Here is a 22515-nt window from a genome sequence, read left to right as displayed (position 1 = left end):
AAAATTCAATTTTATCTCATGAGTATTGCGCCTGAGGTCTGCCCATATTTATTGAGTTGTCATGTAGAATGCAAGGACATGGAGAAATGGGTAGGGACATGTCCTGTCATGATTTGCCACTAAGTTTACGTTGGGGGAACAAAGGCCTCTATGGATAGATGAAGGGGCATTGGTTAGCATGAATTGGTGCAAAGTTGGCACTGGAACTAGAGGGGGCCATGGAGATGAGTGGAACAGCATAGATTGATGTAGTTACCATCAATACAATCTCAATGCAGGGAAGGATTTTATTAAATTTAACATAAAGCTTAAAATTTAAAAAGTGTGAAATTCTATAATCATAGCATTTTTCACTGTTTGCAACATAACTTCTCATGTAACTGAAAGTCATACCTGCCTTCTTAATGGTTAGTGCGGAAACAAAAACAAAATCAGATAATCAAACCAATCTATAATGAGTATCTTTAGGACTGACTTCATTTCCAGACAGGTAGTCTCCGTTTCAAGTTTGAATTATTAACATTTTGTCGGGTCTGTCTGACATTAGCTGGTCATTATACAATTGGCCTCATTTTGCAACAATCTTTAAGACAGGCTTGACTGTAATTTGATCATTTGATTGCAGCTTTTAGTATAATGCTTTCTACTTAGTTCATTAAATCACTGTACTTACGCCAAACATTTGCCTGAGGTCTGGGTCTCGGAATCTGAATGGAATATTGGAGACATGGAGCCGTTTGGGTTGTGTTTTGTTATCTGTGTTTTCGGTAGATTGCGTTTGCTGCTGTCCGTCAGTCTGCGCTGCATCATCTGTCTGCTAAAATAGGGGAACACATAAAAAAAGGAATTAAACAACAGCACTGAGGTTATTTGCCACAAAGGTTGTGTTTAGATTTGCTGAATTAAATTTTTTTCGGAATGCAAGTCCCCAACTCCCCAATCCTTTTGTATACTATTTTATCATTATTTGCAGATACATATGCAATCTTTTCCTTGCCAGTAACATCCTGCAACTAACAATAAGCTAATAACCTGGTCAATTTTTATAGGATAACTTGACCTAGGTATGTAAGCTGATCATCTGGATAACTCTCAAAATTTCAAATAGTTCTACAGGATTTTTAACATCTGCCAAATCTACAGGAAAAAGCAGATAAGGTCACAGTATAATATTTGCTTGACGAATTTCACCTCCAGCACATATTCCTGAATAATTTTACACACAGGAATATTACTTCAAGCTCTATGTTGGCTCCACCTTTCTGATCTGGGAGAGGAAGGGATACCAAACTGATCTGTGCAGAGTTTATATATTATAGCAACCAAGTTACTTGTGCTCAAGATATTTAATCCATCAATACTTTCCATTGATTTATTCTTCAGAACACAATTAATATAATATTAATAAATGATACACACAGTAAGTTAACCTGAACCAAACCCAAGTGACTGAGTTACTTCCCTCAATTCTTACTCTCTCTCTTTCCCCTTCCTGAAATAGTCTGATGTTTTCCCATTAATTCCATGGCCTTAACTTCCACAAATAATCTCCATGTGCTTCCTTCGATCATACTAAAGTCATTGTGAAATATATCCACATTACTTCTTCCCATCTACTCTGTTAGTCTCTTTGTCAAAGTTTTTTAAAGGTGATCAAGCATTATCACCCCTGCACTGTTCCTTCCCTTGTTTTAAAAATCTAGATACATGATAATTTCATTCTCATCTCCAAATGTGCCTTGGGAGATTACAAGCACTGTCAATGCTTACTCCCACAGAAGGATTATTTCTATGTCTGAAGCTTTTGATTTAAGATTTTCTAGGTTTCTAGTCTTAGTTTTCTGTTTAGTAACTTCTACAGTGGACTATCTTTCATTCCGACTGCAGCACAGTAGAAAATCTCAAAACGGAGGTTTTCCTGAGCTATCTGTGCTCCTCATTAGAGATGGTGCTGCTCAGATTGCATTTTTCTGTTTTTTTTGATGCTGTGAGGTTATCTTGTGATTGAAGCTACATGATTGAAATTCTATTCTCCTGTGAAACCTGTTAAATTCTTTAGTAGCAAACTAATGCCATTATCTGAAAAACAGATATTCAGTTTTTCTAGTCTTGCAAATCAACTTTCAAGTTTCCTCATAACAGCTTTCCTATTGTGCTGTCCAAATAGCCAATTTCCAGCAATTTAAATAAAAATTGATGGTAATCAGGCAGTCATTACAATCAAAGGCAAACAATTCAATTCTATCATTTAATTCTGGTCAATCAGCTGGTTCGTGACAAATCAGCTGTCTAGTTTCTCCTACAGCCAGCTCTATCTGTTCAATTCACTTCTAGACAGTTCATGACCAAGGAATGTGATTAAATTTAAAACGACAAGGCACACTGGATGTGCTCATCAGTAATGCCTAGGGCAGCACAGAATATTCTGATCTAGGGTTTTTCCCTCGAGCTCCTCAATCTTGAACAGGCAAGTCTCACATAGGGCTTCATGGACAAATATAAAAACGCTTAGGATATACGTAGCATGTATGAGAAAATAAAGTGAAATTAGGATTAGGGAACATTTCAATTCTGGGTGGGGAAATGGGCTGGCATTTAGTTCTGGGACTCAACCTCACACCATGTTGCAGGCATGCTGACCTGCATTTTTAAAAGGGTCAGAGCAGAGCACAGGCTTATCATGCCAATGTGAGTCCATCCAGTGATAGACTGACAGCCTCATCTGGAGAAGAGGGACCTGCAGGTTCAAGATGGAAAGATGACGTATCATAGAGTCATACACCATGCAGACAGACCCTTCAGTCCAACCAGTCCATGCAGACCACGTGTCAAACGTAAATTAGTCTCATCTGCCTGTGTTTGGCCCCATATCCCTCCAAACCTTTCCTTATTCATGAACTTATTCAAATGTCTATTAAACATTGTAACGGTACCTGCATCCGTGACTTTCTCTGGCAATTGATTCCACACATGAGCCACTCTCTGCGTAAAAAAGTTGCTCCTCTTGTCCCTTTTAATACCTTTGTCCTCTCACCTTAAAAATATGGCCCTAGTTTTGAACTCCCTCCCCTAGGGTAAAGATGGCTCAGTGGTTAGCACTGCTGCCTCACAGCACCAGGTCCCAGGTCCGATCCCAGCCTTGGGTGACTGTCTGTGTGGAGTTTGCACATTCTCCCTGTGTCTGCGTGGGTTTCCTCCGAGTGCTCTGGTTTCCTCCCACAGTCCAAAGATGTGCAGTTTGGTGAATTGGCCACGCCAAATTGCCCATAGTGTTAGGTGCATTAGTTAGAGGGAAATGGGTCTGGGTGGGTTACTCTTCAGACGGTCGGTGTGGACTAGTTGGGCCGAAGGCCTGTTTCCACACTGTAGGGAATTTAATCTTCACCTTATCTATGCCCCTTATGATTTTACAAACCTGAAGAAGCTCAGCCTTCAACCTCCTATGCTCCAGTAAAAAAAGTCCCAGTCATTCCAGTCTATTTTTATATCTCAAACCATCCATTTCTGGCAAAATCCTAGTTAATCTTTTCTGAACCTCCTCCAGTTTAATAATATACTTTGTATAACAGAGTTACCAAAATTGCACACGGTACTCCAGTAGAGGCCTCATTAACATCCTGTACAACCTCAAAATGATGTCCCAAATCCTATACTCAAAGATCTGAGCAATGAAGATAAGCATGCTAAATGTTTTCTTAACCACCCTGTGTACCTCTGTCTCAACATGGAGGTACGCCGTTGGGATGAAGTCAAGTTCTTTTAAAAAATTAAAATGGCCACCAAGACCTTCTGATGTTTTGCTGGAGACATCAGTGCAGGGAATGGAGAAGGGAGAGATGTGATTGTCCACAGGTGATCAAGAGGCAGGCAAGGATCCAATAATCATGAAGGTCAATGCTGCCAGTTGCGACCTGGCAATGTGGATGCAGTACTGCAAGAAATTCAGTTACCTCAGATGAATGATTAATTTGAGTGAAAGTACCTTTACTGTCCCAGTAGTCTTGCACATGACTCAATATATTGTACAACTGTCATTCATTTACCACCAATCTCTATCAATCATGACATCTACTTAGCATGGATAAATTCACCCCTCCTTTACACACTGAGCACCGCTGCCATCTCTTACACACACACACACACACCTTTCGCCAAACAGCTAACACTGCATTCACTGACATACTTTTCTTTCTTTTGCAGAACTAGAAGCAGCAGAAACTGATTGGAATGGGTCAGGCATGCCTGTATAACATAGCAGTGTTGGTACTGGCTATTATTTTAACAGCTTATGCTAGATCTATGACAACTGGCTGAGTTGAAATCATTGAAGATGACAGCATCTTCAAACCTAATCCTTCTTATCACATCCCAGTTCCCCTCATCCATCACACTCTTCTGCTTTACAATATCACAATGGAGTAAGCATAACCCTCTTACTTTCTCACCCCACCACCCCATCTTGACAACCTTGGATTGTGCCTTTACTATTCAGATACCGAAACACTGCAACCTTGCCAGACAGAGGAGGAAAACTGAGAAGAGAATGATAGTCCCAGGGACACAGTCTTAAAATGTCCCTCTCAGTGGCCAGTCAGACACTGGAACTGTTGGTGTTTTAAAAGACTGATGAGAGGCCAGGCCTGCACATGGTGAGATGTTGGTCAGGAGCGTAATCCAGCTAGAATGCAGGGTCACATGAGAGAATTCACCAGACAGCAGGGTTACAAATGAGCTCTCCTGCAGATGGCTGAGATAAGGTCCTGGACAGGACATGCTACTGGAGAAGGTTGAAAGGGACACAAAATAAAATGCTTAGTCCCTTGGGAAGCCACAGGAGCCCTAACCCTTCAATTTTAAATATTTTATTAAATATCTGGAGCAGGTGGGGCTTGAACCTGGACCTTCTTGCCCAAAGGTTGGAACATGATGCCTGCACTAGAAAAGCCCTTTCCTCTTAATTTACAAAAGAAAATGATGTGACAATATCAGGTCAGCAGTCTGACCTCATTGTGCAAATCTCCGATATTATGATTGGCAAGCAGCGACTGAAACAAGAAGCCCAGTTGCCATTTTGGAATGGCCAACAGGAAGTTATTGAGTTTGCTGAGGATACAAATGTAGGTATTCTTTAATTAAACTGTTCAGAGATGTTCCTCCTCAACTCTAGAGCTAGTGGGACTTGAACCCAAGCCTCTTGGCTCAGAGGTCGAGATGTTACCATGACATGACAAGAGCCTTTTCCTCCTTTTTATACTGAGTCGAAGGGCCCACTTGGTTAACCCTGCTTATAGGATGATCACTGCTGAGTGTGAGCCAGAATGCACACTTGTGTATCTGGATATGTAACTATCTTTAGGTACAGAATACAATGGCCAGTTTGACATATTAACTAAACGATCAGGAGGCAATGATGGTATATCTTTTTCCATGAGGATCTCGAAGTAGACACCTTATTTCCCCATCTAAGAACATATGACAGCTTCAGCTTGTATGAAGCTTCATGCCATCTCCAACACCATCTTATGCAAAACAAACTGCACTCCAATGAATTCTTCAGAGATAGACTGATGGACAGGGATAGACAGACTAGTTTACTCCAGCTTTTCCTTTTCCTTCTTGGCTGCTCGTTTGATAGGAGGTGGCAAAGCAGTTTCAAAAATCCTGGAGTTCCTACTCTCCGAGCACGGTAAATGTATTAACATCAGATGGACTGCAATGATTCAAGAAGGCAGGTCATGCTTGCGTTCTCAAGGGAAGGGAAGATGGGCAACAATGGGCTGGTGGTTAGCAATACACACATCCTACGAGTAAACCAGAATCGATTGTTGATAGTTGACTGAAGGAAGGGTGATGAATTGAGCTGTGAGGTGAATGGTACAGACACTATACAAGGAAACATCATTTGATTTTGATTTTGCCAACTCATTGAGAGGAGTTGGGTTCATCAAAGCTCTTGCAGCACCACCATCAAATCCTTGAGACTACAATTCTTGGCTGTTCCAGTTATCTTCTCCAGAAATCTTTGCAGAATTATCTGGTGTGCCCTTATGAATAGAAGGCTTCCCAGTCATGTCTACTTCTTGCACCAAAGCTCTCTGCTGGTGCATTTGTGAAACTTCGGATTGTACTTCCTGACCTGCAGTGACATTTGTCAGTGCTCTTCCTGCTCTAAGTGTCTTCCTCAGCTATTTCCAGCACCTGCTCCAAATACATTGCACACCGCTCAAACCCAGGGATATGTTTAATTAATCTGTTCTGAACTATTAGTTCACACCTCTGCAGCAGGTGGGACTTGAACCCAGGAGCTAACTTTAAGGAGTGCTAGCCTTGCACAATGTGAATCTCTGCTTATGCATGGAGTCATTCAGCAGCGCCTTCATTCTACCCTGCACTCAGCTATGATGTAAATCAACGTACAGCATACTGTTTGTGTATTTCTGCTTTTCAAGGAACAAGTATAGGTTATCTGCATATTGTAATGCCCCCACCCATTTTTTGGGGAATATTTGATATTTTACCTGCATCTAATCCCACACTTAATCGAAGAGTCATGCCATTTCCTGAAACTGCACATAATTGCTAAATTTTTCAGTTCAGTAATATTTCCAGTTAGTCTCCCATGTCTTGCTTGTAAATAACAGAGGTTTTGTCACTCAATTGTCTCATTGTTTTAGTAGAACATAGAACATCAAGTATTCACAATATGTCTGCTAAGGTGCTTTCCTCTGGAACTCTGCTATTTTATGTAGAATTGTAAGGTTTTTGCAACCCCCCCCCCCCGCCTCCCCACAGCTTTCGGACACATTTCACCTTTCATTTTCAGCCAGTCACTACAAGTTCCAAAATAATACACTCATTATAAACATGAGAGTACTTTTATCCTTTACTCTCCCAAATCCATGCAACATTTAATTTCATGTAACTTTCAATGCCCAGTGTATCATTATGTTTAGCGTGTTGACTGCAAAGAGGGTCCTGTGGCTTGCAAGTTTGTTTCCTGCATTGTTTCTTGATTCCATCCATGTTGCGAATCTCTGCACTTCTGGCATCACGTGTCCTTTTCTTGTTCTTTTTCTTCAAAGGAGAAACTGGCTGCACTGCACGTGCCTGACAGCATTCCTAACCGCGCGAGGAGAATACAAGAAGTGACTCTTTGAGGCATCAGGTGTGCACAGTCACAGACATGACATTTTGTGTGTACATTACATTTAATGGAAAGAAAATCATTGACTATACACTCGCCATTTTCTGAGCTGTATTCTTGGAAAGTGGCACTCTCCAGGAGGAGTGCTGATTGTGAATAACCCTTTATATTTCCTAACACAGGCCACGTTTTCCAAGAGCATTTGCTCCCGGTTTAGTTACTGAACCCAGTTTTTGTATGTATCGGTGCTATATAAATGAAGGCACAGATAATCGTGCAGCACCTTTCAGACTCAGTGGAATCGCTATCAAACGTCACATTAGCTGATTCAGCAAAGCAATTCACTTGCAACCAAGTCCACTCATTCTGTAAACAAAGCAGGCCACTATCCTTTCGAAATCTGGATGGAGTATTTCTATCTCTGTGGCAGTGTCAGCCCACAAACATCAAAGATAAATCCTTGCTTTAATTGCATTGTTTTAAAAATAATTCCTACATCACTGAATTTCACATCTTGGTTTGCCACACTTCAAATTACAGTAAACATTTTATGGACATAATCAAATGCTGGGCAGTTGGTACCTCTGTACATGTGATCTAGTACATTAATTGAGATGACATGATGTAGTCTGCATGAATAAAGTATTTACACGGTGACAGCCATTTGTTTTACAAACCTGAAGGATTTCTCTGGACCACAGTTCATATTCCAAAGAGATCACAGCTCACTTCTGTGATGATCATTATTTGAAATAGTTTACGGACTACAAGAGTTTCAAGGCAGGAATTATTTGTTTGAAGTCCTGGTTTGCAGTAATAGAACATAGCAAAGTGGAATTTCTGTTAATGGCACACTGGTAAAATATGTTAAGAGTTAGCTGATTACAATCCAGTTTTAGTGACATGAATTTATATACAAGCTTCATTAGTTCACACCTCAATATAAAATCCTCCATGAATTAGTGCAATCAACCACACTACTGAAAGGAATTGATTCATAACTAAAACACAGCATTCCCAATATCACAAAGTAGTGAGTGGGAACAATAGGAACTGAGTCATACTTCAACGGATAGATGTTGATGCCTTCATCTTCGAACATGTTGTGAAACACTTTTGGAGACTACCACTGCACCACAAGAGCCACTACCAGGTTTAGCACGTCTTTTGCCCTCTCCAGAATCTGCTTTAAACTTTCTAATTCATAATTTAAAAATTCTATTCAGACATAATACATCTCTGGAGCAAGTGGGACTTGAAGCCAGAAGTTTTGGCATAAAAGTAGGGACACAAACAGTGCATCACAAAGAGGCCATTTCGGGCCTACTTTTACATTGACTTCAGAAGACTCTCCCGTTGTTGCATGTGACCTGTGAGCTATAAATGAACTGAAGCTACACAGGTATTTTCTCTTCATCTATAGGTCACTGAGCTTAGACTAAAGTAAATTGAATTTAAAAGAATTTAAGGTAATTGCATCAACTGGAGAAATAGATTCAGGTCAGACTTCAATTGGCTACTAGTCATTGCAGGTAAAGATATCTGTGCGCTCAGAAATTTGGGCGTAATGTGAACACCTCTATCGTGTGCAATTTGGGAAAACTTGAGACCATTTCCCATCCCCATCTGGAATGTGCCTTTGTAAAGAAGGCTTGGAGAGCGATGTAATAGTTTTTAGAAAGGTTCGCCTTGAGCAGCTCCGTGACTCAGGACCCTGTGCTCCAGTGGCTGTTCCTACGCAAGCGCACTAAAATGAACATCAACTGTAGATGAGGCACCATAAACTCGGTGAAAGTCCTCTTTGGTCTGTTGGAAGCATAGAGTCATAGAGATATACAGCATGGAAAATGTTGGTGTTCCAGTGTAAAGAGCTGTCATAGAGTCATAGAGATATACAGTACGGAAACAGATCCTCCGGTCCAACTCGTCCATGCCGACCCGTTATCCCAACCTAATCGAGTTCCATTTGCCAGCACCCAACCCATATCCCTCCAAACCCTGCCTATCCATAAACCCATCCTGATGCCTTTTAAATGTTGCAATTATACCAGCCTCCACTACTTCCTCTCTTTAACCAACTACTGCATAACTGACACATTCCAAAGTCCAGGACTGCAGGAGAAGGGACATACTAAAGCTTGGGGGAAGCTGCCTCAAAGGCAGAGTGGGGTAAGGCCACCATCTAAGATGCTCCAGCCATAGTGTACTAAAATATTAGTAACTTATGGAATCCCACCAATTGTATGCATTTCACTGAATGAATAAAGTAAATGTCATTTGTACTGCAATTGGGTTGAGGCACCCAAAAGTGTGATATGCTCAATAGCAAAACGTTGCATTTTCCGTAGTGTCCAATTTGAAATATTTTGTAATTACTTTTAGTTATTTTATGACGACTTTTCTTTTGCAAAATAAAATTGGGCAAACTCACCTTTCTGATTTAGGAAAGTGAGCATTTTTGTGGTTAGGGAGTAACAGCACGTGGATAGATTTAGAAAAAGCCTAAAATATGTCATATTTGTAGAATAAAGTGGTCACTATTGCAACTCACTGGGGTTTAAAATTCTATAATCTTTAGCGCCATTTCATTCAACTCTGACCAGATTACATGGTATCATGCAGAAACAGTACACCACAAGCAATAATTTAATCAGCCAAGAGCAGTTTGCCAGTTGTCCTACTAACAAACATATTTTCCTATTAAATGTAGCAGAGAATCCAGAAATGAAATTCAATTTACTTTATGCTTATTGAAATAGTTAGCAGATAATATTTCAAAGAGTATAATGCATCCGGCTTCATTGTTAGATGGAAAATGATAATCTTATTTCTGAATAGCTATGCTAAGTGATTCAACTTTAAAGTTCAATTAGGACCTGTAATACATTTTGCTGTATTGCAGCACAGTAAGAATTTAAATAATTAAAACCAGTGCAAGTGCACTTATTTAAAATATTTTATAATTTCAAGGTAAATGGATGATATTGTCATATCAAACGTAAGTCAATTGTTGGAAGATTAACAACTGTTCTAAAAGACAATTTTAACTCAAGCCACCTGTGTGGGCAGGTAAAATGACCCAGGTTACTTATGCACATGTGAACATACAAAATAGGAGCAGACATAGACTACAATCAGTCACTCAAGCCTGTTCAGCCATTGATAATCTTGGATTCCTTTGGAGAACAAGAATCTATCCTCCTCTGCCTCAAACATATTGAATGAGGCTCACCTCCACTGCCTTCTGAAAGGCAGAGAGTTATAAAGTCGCAAAACCTGCTGGGAGAAACAAAAACTCCTCACCGCTGTTCTGAAAAGGGTGACCCTTAATTTTAAAATAATACCCTCTAGTTCTGGACTGGCCAACATGAGAAACACACTTTGTCAAGGCCATTCAGAATCTCATACACTTGAATCAAGTCACCCTTCATTCTTCTAAACTCCAGTGGAAACTAGCCCACCCTGTCCAATTTATTGCCATAAAACAATCCACCTATTCTGTGTATCAGTCCAGTAAGCTTGCTCTGAATTTCCTGCAACGCATCTACCTCCTTCACTAAATAAGGGAAATTGTGCTCAGTATTCGAGATGTAGTCTCATGAATGCCCTGAAAAACTGAAACATTATTTAATTATTCTTAAGTTCAGTTCTGCTCATAACAAAAGACAGATCTATTTGCCTTCTTGAATACAAGCTGTACCAGCATAGTAACCTTTTGCGAGCATGTCCTAGAACACCTAAATTCCTCTGCACATTTGAATTCTGTGGTCCTTCTTCATTTAAATAATATTTTGTGTTTTTATTTTTCCTGCAAATAAAAGACCTTCACATTTTCGCAAATGATACTCCATCTGTCAGATTTTTGCCCACTTACTCACTCTATCTATATCCATCTCCAATCTCCCTCTGTCCTTTTCACAAAATATATTTCAATCTATCTTGGTAACGTCTATGAATTTAGCTACAATTTGGCCTTCTTTTCCCTCCTCTAAATCATTGACAAAAATTGCAAGACGTTAAATACACAATATATATACACAGGTGGGACTCTGCTAGTCACATCTTGCCAATCAGATCAGCATCCATTTCATCTTCTATTCATGTTAATAAGTTAAAGCTATCATATCATGAGCTTATGTTTTCCACAAAAAGCCTTTGATGAGATTCTTTACCCTCTCCAGAAGCACCTGGAACTGACTCATCTTAATGTTAATATACGCACTGGATGAGGTGGGAAAGGCACCTTCCCAAAATTTCAGAGACCTTTATTTGAACTGAGTGGCCCGAGTGGATATCTGTGATGGTTCGCATCAGGGGGAGTCAGTGAGTTCGGGGATCCAGCTGAAATGATGCCCACCATAGTCATGATTTTCATCTTTTTTCTTCATGAGGCCAAGAGGACAGGAATACACCTTAGGGCCTTAAAAGGAAAGCTGGGGTACTCCCTGTAATACAGATGCACACTCTCCTGAACATGACACACCTGCACTTTGAAACTGAAATCTGAATTTGACACCAATCTCTGTTGATGTGGGATTTCTGAATGGTAACACTTTCCAAAACTTCCCATGAGGAGATTTGATATTATGCCCTTCCCTCTGAAATGATACCAATATCCACCATACAGCACTGCTCACTTGCTCGAAAGCAGCTGGAATTTGAAGACAAGTATTACGTCGATCCCCTGTCATCTGCCTTTCTGAGGTGAAACAACACAGCTTTTGATACACTACCATTTACTACTCTCCAATGGCATTACACGCTTTAAGGATATTCAGGTGTATTAGTCATATTTTAAAATTATAAATTGCAGATTACCATCTTTATTTTGTAAATTTTGTTTCTCCTCCAACAATAGTTGGCCAGTTTTCCAAAGGCAGCTACAACTGTGCCATCTGACCAACCAGTGTCTGCATTCTTATCCCTGCGCCAAGTATATTATCAGTTACACCCACATCCACTGGCCATGTACATTATCAGTGTACATATCCATCCACAGGCCATGTACATTATCAGTTACACCCACATCCACTGGCTGTGTACGTTATCAGTGTACATATTCAACCACTGGCCGTGTATGTTATCCTTGTGTTGATTCATCCACTGGCCGTGTACATTATCAGTGTATATATTCATCCATGGGCCATGTACATTATCAGTGTATCTATTAGTCCACTGACCGTGTACATTATCAGTGTATATATTCATCCATGGGCTATGTACATTATCAGTGTATATATTCATCCACGGGCCATGTACATTGTCCTTGTATAGATTCATCTACTGGCCGTGTACATTATCAGTGTATATATTAGTCCATTGACCGTGTACATTATCAGTGTACATATTCATCTACAGGCCATGTACATTATCAGTGTACATTTTCATCCATGGGTCAAGTACATTATCAGCGTACATATTCATCCACGGGCCTTGTACATCATCAGTGTACATATTCATCCACTGGCCGTGCACATTATCAGTGTATATCCTCATTGATTAGCCGTGTACATTATCAGTTACATATTCATCCACTGGCTGTGTACATTGTCAGTGTGCAAGTTCATCCAAGGGCCAAGTAAATTTTCATCCACTGGCCGTGTACATTATTAGTGTACATATTCATCCACAGGCCGTGCACATTATCAGTGTTTATATGCATGCACTGGCCATGTACATTATCAGTGTATATATTCATCCTCAGGCCGTGTACATTATCAGTGTATATATTCATCCACTAGCCGTGCATATTATCAGTGTACATCCTCATCCATTGGCTGTATACATTATTAGTGTACATTCTCATCTATTGTCCATGTACATTATCAGAGTACATCCTCATCCATTGGCCGTGTACATTATCAGTGCACATCCTCATCTACTGGTTGTGTACAATATCATCTATTGCCTGTGTTCATTTTGAGATTACAGTCTGGCCACTCACAATTTTCCATTTCAAATTTACATTGGGAAATAATCTTGGGCAGCGGGTCTACAAATTCCTGATACACATAACTGGCCTTACAATGACAGATCCAAACCCCAAAAGCACTGTTGTCATTTTTAAACTGATAATTTCAAAATCTAAATTTTTAAAAAGTCAAAAATGGCAGCACACATAAATTATGTAGCTGTCCAGACAGAGAGATCAATGGAATGTAACGCTTATAGTGTCAAAGAAACTTTAAACAGACTGGATTGTAATCTCTTGTGACTACAAAGGTAACAATGGGCTGATGACCTCCCACTGGTAAGAAACAGATTGGAAAAATGTTCTGAGCGACAAAACTTTATCTCCACTTGGAGAGGCAAGGATTAACTAAAACTAGTCAGCATGGGGGAAGACCATGTCAGATAGATTTGAATTTTTTGAGGAGGTAATAGGATGTGTGGGTGAGAGTATTGCAGTCAATGTAATCAACATGGTTTCAGCAAGGGTTTTCACAAGTCTTGCAAGGGAGACTAGTCAAGTAAGAGTTCATGAAATCCCTGTCAATTTGGCCAATTGGATCCTAAAGTCGCTCAGTGGCAGAAGGCCGAGGGTGATGGTTTAAGACTGTTTTTGTGACTGGAATCCTGTGTCTGGTGGCATGTCACAGGATTCAGTGTGGTGCATACATTAACAATCTAGACATGAATAAGGACATATCTTCGGTAAGTTCACAGGTGGCATGAGAAATGGTTTTATGGCAAATAGTTGGTAGGAATGACTTCAGATTACTCGATGGTATGGATGGCTGTTTTTAAAAAATTCTCAAGGTCAAGGACCAGGCTCGCAGGAAAGTAGTCTGACACAGAACAAACAGCCAAGAGGCGAGTCTGCTAGAATATAAGTGTTTTATTCCCCGCAGTGTCCCCACAACCAGTCTCGTACTTACAACGGGTCTGGCTTATACTCACTCTACATGTTACCAAAACTGGGAGCCGTCAGTTCTTGTAGAGCGATTGCCAACAACCCACGCTCGGCGGTTAAACGTAACCCCGGAGCAGACTCTACCGAACTGGAGACTTCTCCAGCTGATATACCCTTTTCCAGATATAAACATTCATGTGAACAGCAGAGCAAGGCTAAAAAACACATTCCATTCTGGTTACATACAGATAAGAAGATTCACACGGGAAGGTGTATAACAAGATTCACACGGGACTAAGCGACACCTTCCATTTTCGGTTAGATTCACACATGTATTGGGACACAATTTTAACCCTTTCACCACATTCCACTGCTTGGCCCAATACATGTGTTGCATAATGATTCACACATGTATTGGGACATAATTTTACACCACATTCCACTGCTTGACCCAATACATGTGTTACATTATGCCCATATGTATTCTTTCTAACAAGCGCCTACGTACACGCCAAATATACAAGCAAGTCAGGACATTACAGCATGTTAAAATCACCAGGACCGCTACCAGGATCGACAAGGGTGGGAACAGGAATGTCCCCGCAGTGGAGGACATACCACTCAATATGTCCCACCAATGATGAGCTGACTCCACGTCCACTACACGGGCAGCATGTACTACCTCCTGTCCATGTATAAAGGTAGACACCGTAACCTTGGTGACATTGGTTTGATGCTTTCGTAATATCTGCTTAAGCTCCTCGGATCGGTCCAATGCCCGCTTAAACCGATCCAGGGAAATGTTCCAGGGATTCCTCAGCACTTTCCACTGCACCTTGGTAAAGTGGCGAGCACTGCTATAAGTGGTCAACAAATAGGTGTGATTCTGCCAGTGCCACTGATAGACATTTGAGAGGCATCCCGAGAACGGTGCTGAGGGAAGCATAGGATGTGGATTATTGGTAGCCACACAGAGCGTGTGTGGCCCAATCTGCCACATCATGTCCCTTGGAGTCTCAACAGTCCATTCGCACAGGGCCGTTCCCTTAGTCAAGCAAGGGTCCCGATACCTGTCCATCAGTAGGCAAGTTTTCCCCTGATCAGTCTGTTCACAAGCGGACAGATCATAGGTAATATTGGTATCTGGGCTAAACCACTGTCCCCTTGTCTTCAGAAAATAATATCCAGAAGATGTAATCACTGGTAATACATAATATCGACAGACCGTAACAGTGTGGGTTACATTCATGGTAACAAAGTATCCGTTACACATAGTTGCATTACACCATGTTCGCTCTGGATGGGTTATCATCCACAATTTCTCAGATACATTCCATAGTCCCCTCCACGCCTGTACATTGGGGGATGTTACCACACGCAAAAAGCGTTCTTTCTGTATTTGAGCATGCAACATTTGAATATGACAGGCAGTCCAATTTAACTGAGCCGTAATGTTCTCAAACAGTTCCTGAGTGGCGCCCCAGACATCCAGTTCCCATTGCAGAGATCGTATCATTATTTCAGCTGTCTCTCCTTGAGTCATCATTACGGATGGCATCCACCTTCCAATAGTATGTAGTCCTTGTGAGGTGGCCTGTCCCGTGTTAGATAATTTAGTACGGGTTACCTCAGAGTCAATGGCATTCGAGATACCCATAACAGTTCCTGCGCCTCCCAGCAGGGTGTCGTACCACGCTCGTCGCCGCCTCTTGGTATGACACTCGGGTATGAGGGGCAACTGTACCCGCCAATGAACATCAGTGTGCAGTACCGCCCGGGCCATCTGTTGACAAGTTGACATAATAGGGGCCAACTGTGTTCGATGCGACCGCACGCCCCCCGTGGCTGGCCCGCCCCGCGTGGGGTTTAATAACGCCTCAGACGGGGCGTTCGTCGAGGGCAGTACCATTATTAACCACATGAATCGATGACGATTCCGAATATCGGTGGCATTGCGCAGCCACAGATCTTCCCCCCGAGCTGTGACGCTCCAATGAGTCCCCGTTGTCCCGCATGTCTGGGTGCGTCGGTCCCACAAACACGTCTTGACTTGGGCATTTACCACCAGGGTGCAATTAGGCGGTATGAACGATATGTCATATTTTTCCCCATCCCGGCGCATGTAGCACTGTGCACACGTGTACAATTGACAGTCGCTGGTGAGAGTCAGAACAACGCACTGCTGACCGGGTTCACATGTAAAATCGTCCTGCGTCCGTCGCTGGCTACTGGCCTCCCACCGCACCTCATGGCGGGCGACCGGTACCAGCGTCCAGGCCGTGATACCGATGCCCTGGAGTGGCCATCCGATCGCGAACATCGCCAATAGGAGTCGCAATCCCCATGACCACCCCATGTTCAAGGCGGAGGGTCAGCCTGCGGGTGCATAGCAATTACAACATTATTTAGGTCTCACGTAAGTAGCACTGGTTCGCCGGGACGTTTGCCCAGGTCGGGTCCCCGGGGTACATAATGGTGACCAGACTGTCCTTCCCCTGTGCTATGATTTCGGCCGGCCTGGGGGGGGCCGGTCGTCTGGCGCACCCATACCTTGGCCCCCTTAGTGTCAGTAGACCCAAATCCCCCCGTCCCACGCTCAGTAACCGTAACGGGAGCTCCCATCTCTTCCACCGTTGTAAGGTTACATGGCTTAATGACCAATTGCGCTATTCTGTCCCCCTTCTGTATCACGTAAGGTTCAGCGGTGATGTTGACCAGGATCACCCCCAACTCCCCTTGGTAGTCTGCGTCAATTACGCCTGCCATCACATCAATCCCCTTTAGTGACAGTCCCGACCGCGGGAGGATATGCCCATAGGTTCCAGGGGGACAAATCAACCCTAACCCGGTCTTAATCACCGTAGGTTTCTGTTGGATCAAAGTCTGGGCAGTTAGTGCTCGTAGGTCCAGTCCAGCCGAAGCCGGCGTGGCCCTTACGGGAATATCAGCTTCCTCAGCGAACTTCCACATTTTAATAGGCTGAGTCTTTGGGGTATCACATACTCGTATCATCCTATTCAAGGGTGTTACCCCATTTCCTAATGGGCGGTTATTAATTTGTTTCACCACCCGAATTAGTTGCTTCCTCCAACCCGTTAAGTCATTGCAACCTCCTGCTTTTCGTAGTGAGGACTTCAGAAGCCCATTCATTCGTTCTATAAGTCCCGCAGCTTGTGGGTGATAGGGTACATGATAAACCCATTCCACGTGGTTATCGTGACACCACTGCTTTACCGCCCTTCCTGTGAAATGGGAGCCATTGTCACTCTGGACCTGTATGGGCAATCCATAAAATTGTTCAATCAAATCTAAACATCGCAAGGTAGCCTGTTGATTGTTGTGACGACAGGGATGGGCTACCAAAACCCCAGACATAGTGTCCACAGCTGTACATATGTGGTTACATCCTTGTGAGGAGGGTAAGGGACCCACAAAGTCCATTTGCCAGCTCTGTCCCGGACCATCCCCCCGATGGATATGTCCCATCATGTGTTGGGGCACTCCCTGCCGCTGATGTTGACACTGCTCACACTGGTTTACTGCAGTCTTAACATCATCTACCATAAGATCTATTCCTCGGTCTCGAGCCCAGTGCAAGGTTCCTTGCACTCCCCAGTGCCCAGCCTTAAGGTGTGCCCATCTAGCTAGGTCCACTGAGGTGCCCCTTTGCACCATCATGGTTCGGACGATACCATCCACATATCGGTTATGTAGAGCTTCCACATCATTTCGAGAGGTATGGGCATCTACGTGGGTGATGTATATGACCAGGTATTGAGCTTTCTCCCATATATCTTCCCATAACTGTTTACCCCACACTTCCCTATTCTGGATCATCCACTGATTGGCCTGCCAAGTTGGCATCCATTGTGTCATGCCGTTAACCACTGACCACGAGTCAGAGAACAAACAAACTCCCATGACCCCTGCTTGCATGACTACCATATGCACTGCCTTTAATTCTGCCCACTGACTACTTTTTCCCTCCCCTAATTCTTCTAGGGTAGTGCCTTGTTTTGGGTTAAAGGCGGCAGCTTTCCATCTACGCTGTCCCGCTTTCCATTGGGCTGACCCATCTACGAACCAAGCCGTGGCTTGTTCATCCGGGGTCAGTTCATCATACCGTTTTCCCATCTTAACGGGTGATTCCTTGTATTCAATCACCTCAAACCGCTTTTCCCCTTCCTCAGGGGCCTCCGCCACTTGCTCATGTAGGACTGACACTCCTTTCTGTCCAGTCCGCACTCTCTCCGACACATACCATTTCCATTTAATGATGCTGCTCTCTTGGGCAGTTCCTATTCGGTGGGTAGTGGGGTCACTAAGTACCCACGGAAGAATAGGGATAGCTGTTCTCATGATCACTTCATGTCCAATGGTCAGGGCTTCGGTTTCCACCAAGCCCCAGTAGCATGCTAATAACTGTTTCTCAAAGGGGGTATACCGTTCCCCTGCCGGGGGTAATTTTCGGGACCAAAATCCCAGTGGCTTACGGGTTCTTTCCTGTTTTTGCCATAAGCTCCAATTGGCATAATCCCCCTGTGCTGAGACTTGCAGTTCTACAGGTCCTGACTGTATCTTTCCCAAGGATACAGCTTGCTGTATCGCTTGCCTGGCCATTTCAAATGCAGTTTGATGGACCTCCGTCCATTCGAACGCTGCCTTTTTCCTCGTAACTCGATACAAAGGTTTTAAAATTTGTCCTAAATGGGGAATATGCTGTCTCCAGAATCCGAATAACCCAATAAATTGCTGCACGTCCTTCTGGGTGTGAGGGACGGCAAAGACCTGAATCTTATTTTTAGCTTTCGCAGTGATTTCCCTTTCCCCCTTGTTCCACACGATTCCTAAGAATTTTACCGTTTGTGAGGGACCCTGGATTTTGGCTGGGTTGATCTCCCACCCATATCCTCGCATATGTTGAACCAGTTGGTCCAGCAATTCCTGAACCTGCTTCTGACTTGTCCCCTGTATCATCATATCGTCAATATAGTGCGAGATCATCACTTCGTCAGGCACTTTAAAGGCAGCCAAGTGTTCTGCAACTATCCGGTGGCAGATAGTAGGGCTATGCAGATATCCTTGGGGCAGTCGTGTGAACGTGAATTGTCTACCCTCCCAAGTGAATGCGAACTGTTCCTGCCTATCTCCGGGAATAGGAATTGTGAAGAAGGCATTAGCCAAATCAATTACTCCGTACCACACCCCTGGATGATGTTGGATTCGTCCTATAATAGTGACGGCATCCGGGACCGCTGCCGTCAAGGCCGGAGTGTGACGGTTTAGTTGCCGATAATCTACCGTCATCCGCCATGACCCATCGGCTTTATGTACGGGCCATAAGGGGTTATTCCACGCCGTGGTGCATGTCCTAAGCACTCCCGCTTCCAAATAATCCTTAATTGTGGCGGATATTTCTTTATGTCCGCCGGGAATCCTATACTGTCTAAGACTTATTACGCGATCGGCGATCGGGATGGGGAAGGGGTCCATCTTAACCTTTCCCACTAACACCGTCCTACAGCGCAAAGCCATTTTCGTGATTCCAAATTCAAACTTCCCCTGTTGGAGGTGAAGTGTTAAACCGGCCAGAATGTCCATTCCCAGGATCCATTCTCTAACCGGTGTAATGATAATTGAATAAGTTTGAATGGGCATTGTACCTATCTTTAGGGGCAATTGTACTGTTCTTCCTTCAATCAGATTACCTCCCAGCCCAACCAGCGTGACTGGGGTTCCTTTAAACTTATGGGGTGTCCCATAGATTAAGGTGGCCTCCGCCCCTGTGTCCACTAGAGCCATAACGGTTTGGACGGATTTGCGCCAATAGATAGTCAATGATACATGAGGTCGAATGTCGTCTGCTGACCATTGGCTCGTTCGTGGGCAAACCCTTGGGGCTTGGCCCGATTCCTATTGTTCCTCCCATTCATCTTCCCCAGACAGCACTGGGTAAAGACGTTTGCCTCGCCCTTCTTTGTTCTTGCCTTTCTTACTAGGTTTCCGGCCACGCCTATCCACTTTATAACACTCTCGGAGGGGAGGCCGTACCTCCTCCTCCTCCTCGTCCTCCGAGGATTCCCACCGCTGGGAAGTGGAAGTTCTACCCCTTCGAGGCTCATTAACAACCGGACCCCGTGTCTGACATTTTTGTGTCAGTAATTCCACTAGGTCTTCCATAGTGGGTCGGGACTCCGTCTCTACCCGGGACACCTTCAGTCCCTTTCGTCTGCATAAGTCTTTTAATTCCGGTGTAGGTAGGCCATCAATCTCCGATGCTGGGACCTGCGCCCGTATCAAAGCTTGCCACAAAGCACGCCGTGAGGGGCCTTGGTTACTTCCTTGATTAGGGTTTACTTTTCCCCCTGCTCGAGCCTCAGGGCGACGCCCCTCCGTGCCCCCCTGAGAAGCACGGGTTGTGGGTCCCCAATCCCCCAAACCACCCATCTCCCTCATCATACTACGGGCATCTCCTAGGGTTTCTCCCCGTCCACTCAACATTATGGTTAATAACAGTGGTTTATAATGGGGGGGGGCAGTCTTCACTAGATGGTCTCTAGTCTGTCTACTAACATTTGTGTTATCTACCTCGTCCAGCACTCCCAGCAACAGGGCATCCCGCACACACAAACGGGTTAGCCTCTGAACCCCTTCCTTAATCGTTGTCCAAGTTCCTTCCAAGGGGGGCCAATCGGACGGGAAGGGATACTGTTCGGCCACTGCCCTGGCATACATCCCAAATAGGGTCCCCATACTGCGATCTATTACCATATCCTTGGCTTGGTTGCGGTACCCCAGGTCTATGGCAGCATCCTTTGCTAATCCACCAAACTTGGGAGCATCCTGATAGTCTACCTGCACTTGTTGCCCCCCTTCCTCGAGGAGCCGAATTAGCCATAGCTCTAACGGCTCCCCAGGATTACGTCGGGTTTTCTGGGTGATAAACAGCACCTCATCGGTAGTGAAGTCTTCCGTTAATTCAGAGAATTCTGCGGGAGGCTGAGCCCGCGGTAATTCATGCATAATTGCCTCCCCTTGTTCATTCCGTATAGGGTTTCCTTTCTCATCTAACATTACCTCCCGTTGCACTGGGAGACGTCTCTGAACCTGCTTTCTCCTAACCACTGGTTTAGCTTGGAGTACGGGTGGGTCCTCTTCGTACTGATCATCTAAATCTCCCCAAATGTTCCCATCCCAATGATCGATATCCCACCGATCCCCGTTATTTAACTGGGCTACAAACGCCCGTACTTGTACCGGGTCCGGGGTTCGAGGGACCTTCCTTTTCTCTTTCCGTTTCTTAGCAGACAAATACATAATAGTTCGTCCTGCTAGTTCAGTTAATGCTGTCAATTCAGCTTTTAACTTCATAATTTCCTGCCTCAACATAGAGGCATCTCCCGAACTGAGTCCCTGCTCATGTTTCAGGAGGGCTAATTCTGCTTCAGCTTTTTGGCGCTTGTCTGACTGTTGTCTACAAGCCGCCGCACAGGCCCACATCCTCCGCTGTACCCCAGGCAATGGGTTCTTCGGCAGGACTGGGATCCTCTCAAGGGTGGACAGCAGCGACCCTGGGGTGCCTACGCCCTCGGCCTCCCAGTCCTCCGGTCGCCCCCCACCATTTCTCAAACAAACTGCCACGCCATGCCACGGCCCATGCCATCCCGGGACGGTCAGGACCTCCACAGTTTGTTCCTCTGGTTTCTTAGCCTTTTTCCAAAACATTGTTCTGTATCAAAATCTTTCCTCAATTGCGATTGATCCTGCCGACTACGCCAAAATGTTTTTAAAAAATTCTCAAGGTCAAGGACCAGGCTCGCAGGAAAGTAGTCTGACACAGAACAAACAGCCAAGAGGCGAGTCTGCTAGAATATAAGTGTTTTATTCCCCGCAGTGTCCCCACAACCAGTCTCGTACTTACAACGGGTCTGGCTTATACTCACTCTACATGTTACCAAAACTGGGAGCCGTCAGTTCTTGTAGAGCGATTGCCAACAACCCACGCTCGGCGGTTAAACGTAACCCCGGAGCAGACTCTACCGAACTGGAGACTTCTCCAGCTGATATACCCTTTTCCAGATATAAACATTCATGTGAACAGCAGAGCAAGGCTAAAAAACACATTCCATTCTGGTTACATACAGATAAGAAGATTCACACGGGAAGGTGTATAACAAGATTCACACGGGACTAAGCGACACCTTCCATTTTCGGTTAGATTCACACATGTATTGGGACACAATTTTAACCCTTTCACCACATTCCACTGCTTGGCCCAATACATGTGTTGCATAATGATTCACACATGTATTGGGACATAATTTTACACCACAATGGCTGGTCAGGTGGGCAAAACACTGGCAACTGAAATTTAATCCGGTGATACATTTTGGGAAGACTAATAAAGCAAGGGAGTACACGATGAATGGTAGCCATAATTTGGAGATACCGGTATTGGACTGGGGTGGACAAAGTTAAAGATCACACAACACCAGGTTATAGTTCAACAGGTTTATTT

The 22515-nt window shown here is 43.8% G+C and overlaps 1 protein-coding gene across 19 annotated transcripts in view; it reads right to left on the bottom strand.

Moving 5' to 3' along the window:
- rbfox1 (RNA binding fox-1 homolog 1) overlaps window positions 1–22515 on the bottom strand; it is a 1740493-nt gene that overhangs the window by 159786 nt on the left and 1558192 nt on the right. For all 19 annotated transcript variants that reach the window (XM_043711606.2, XM_087997810.1, XM_087997809.1 and 16 more), the window contains one exon: window positions 674–817. In XM_043711606.2, the coding sequence (XP_043567541.1) occupies window positions 674–817 (144 nt within the window). The remainder of the gene's footprint in view (window positions 1–673; window positions 818–22515) is intronic.

This window comes from Chiloscyllium plagiosum, unplaced genomic scaffold, assembly GCF_037043375.1.
Source record: "Chiloscyllium plagiosum isolate Xiang-an unplaced genomic scaffold, Cpla_swu_hap1 HiC_scaffold_20, whole genome shotgun sequence".
NCBI lineage: Eukaryota > Metazoa > Chordata > Chondrichthyes > Orectolobiformes > Hemiscylliidae > Chiloscyllium > Chiloscyllium plagiosum.
Note: the sequence above shows the minus strand (reverse complement) of the source record. Positions and strands in the feature narration are given on the sequence as shown.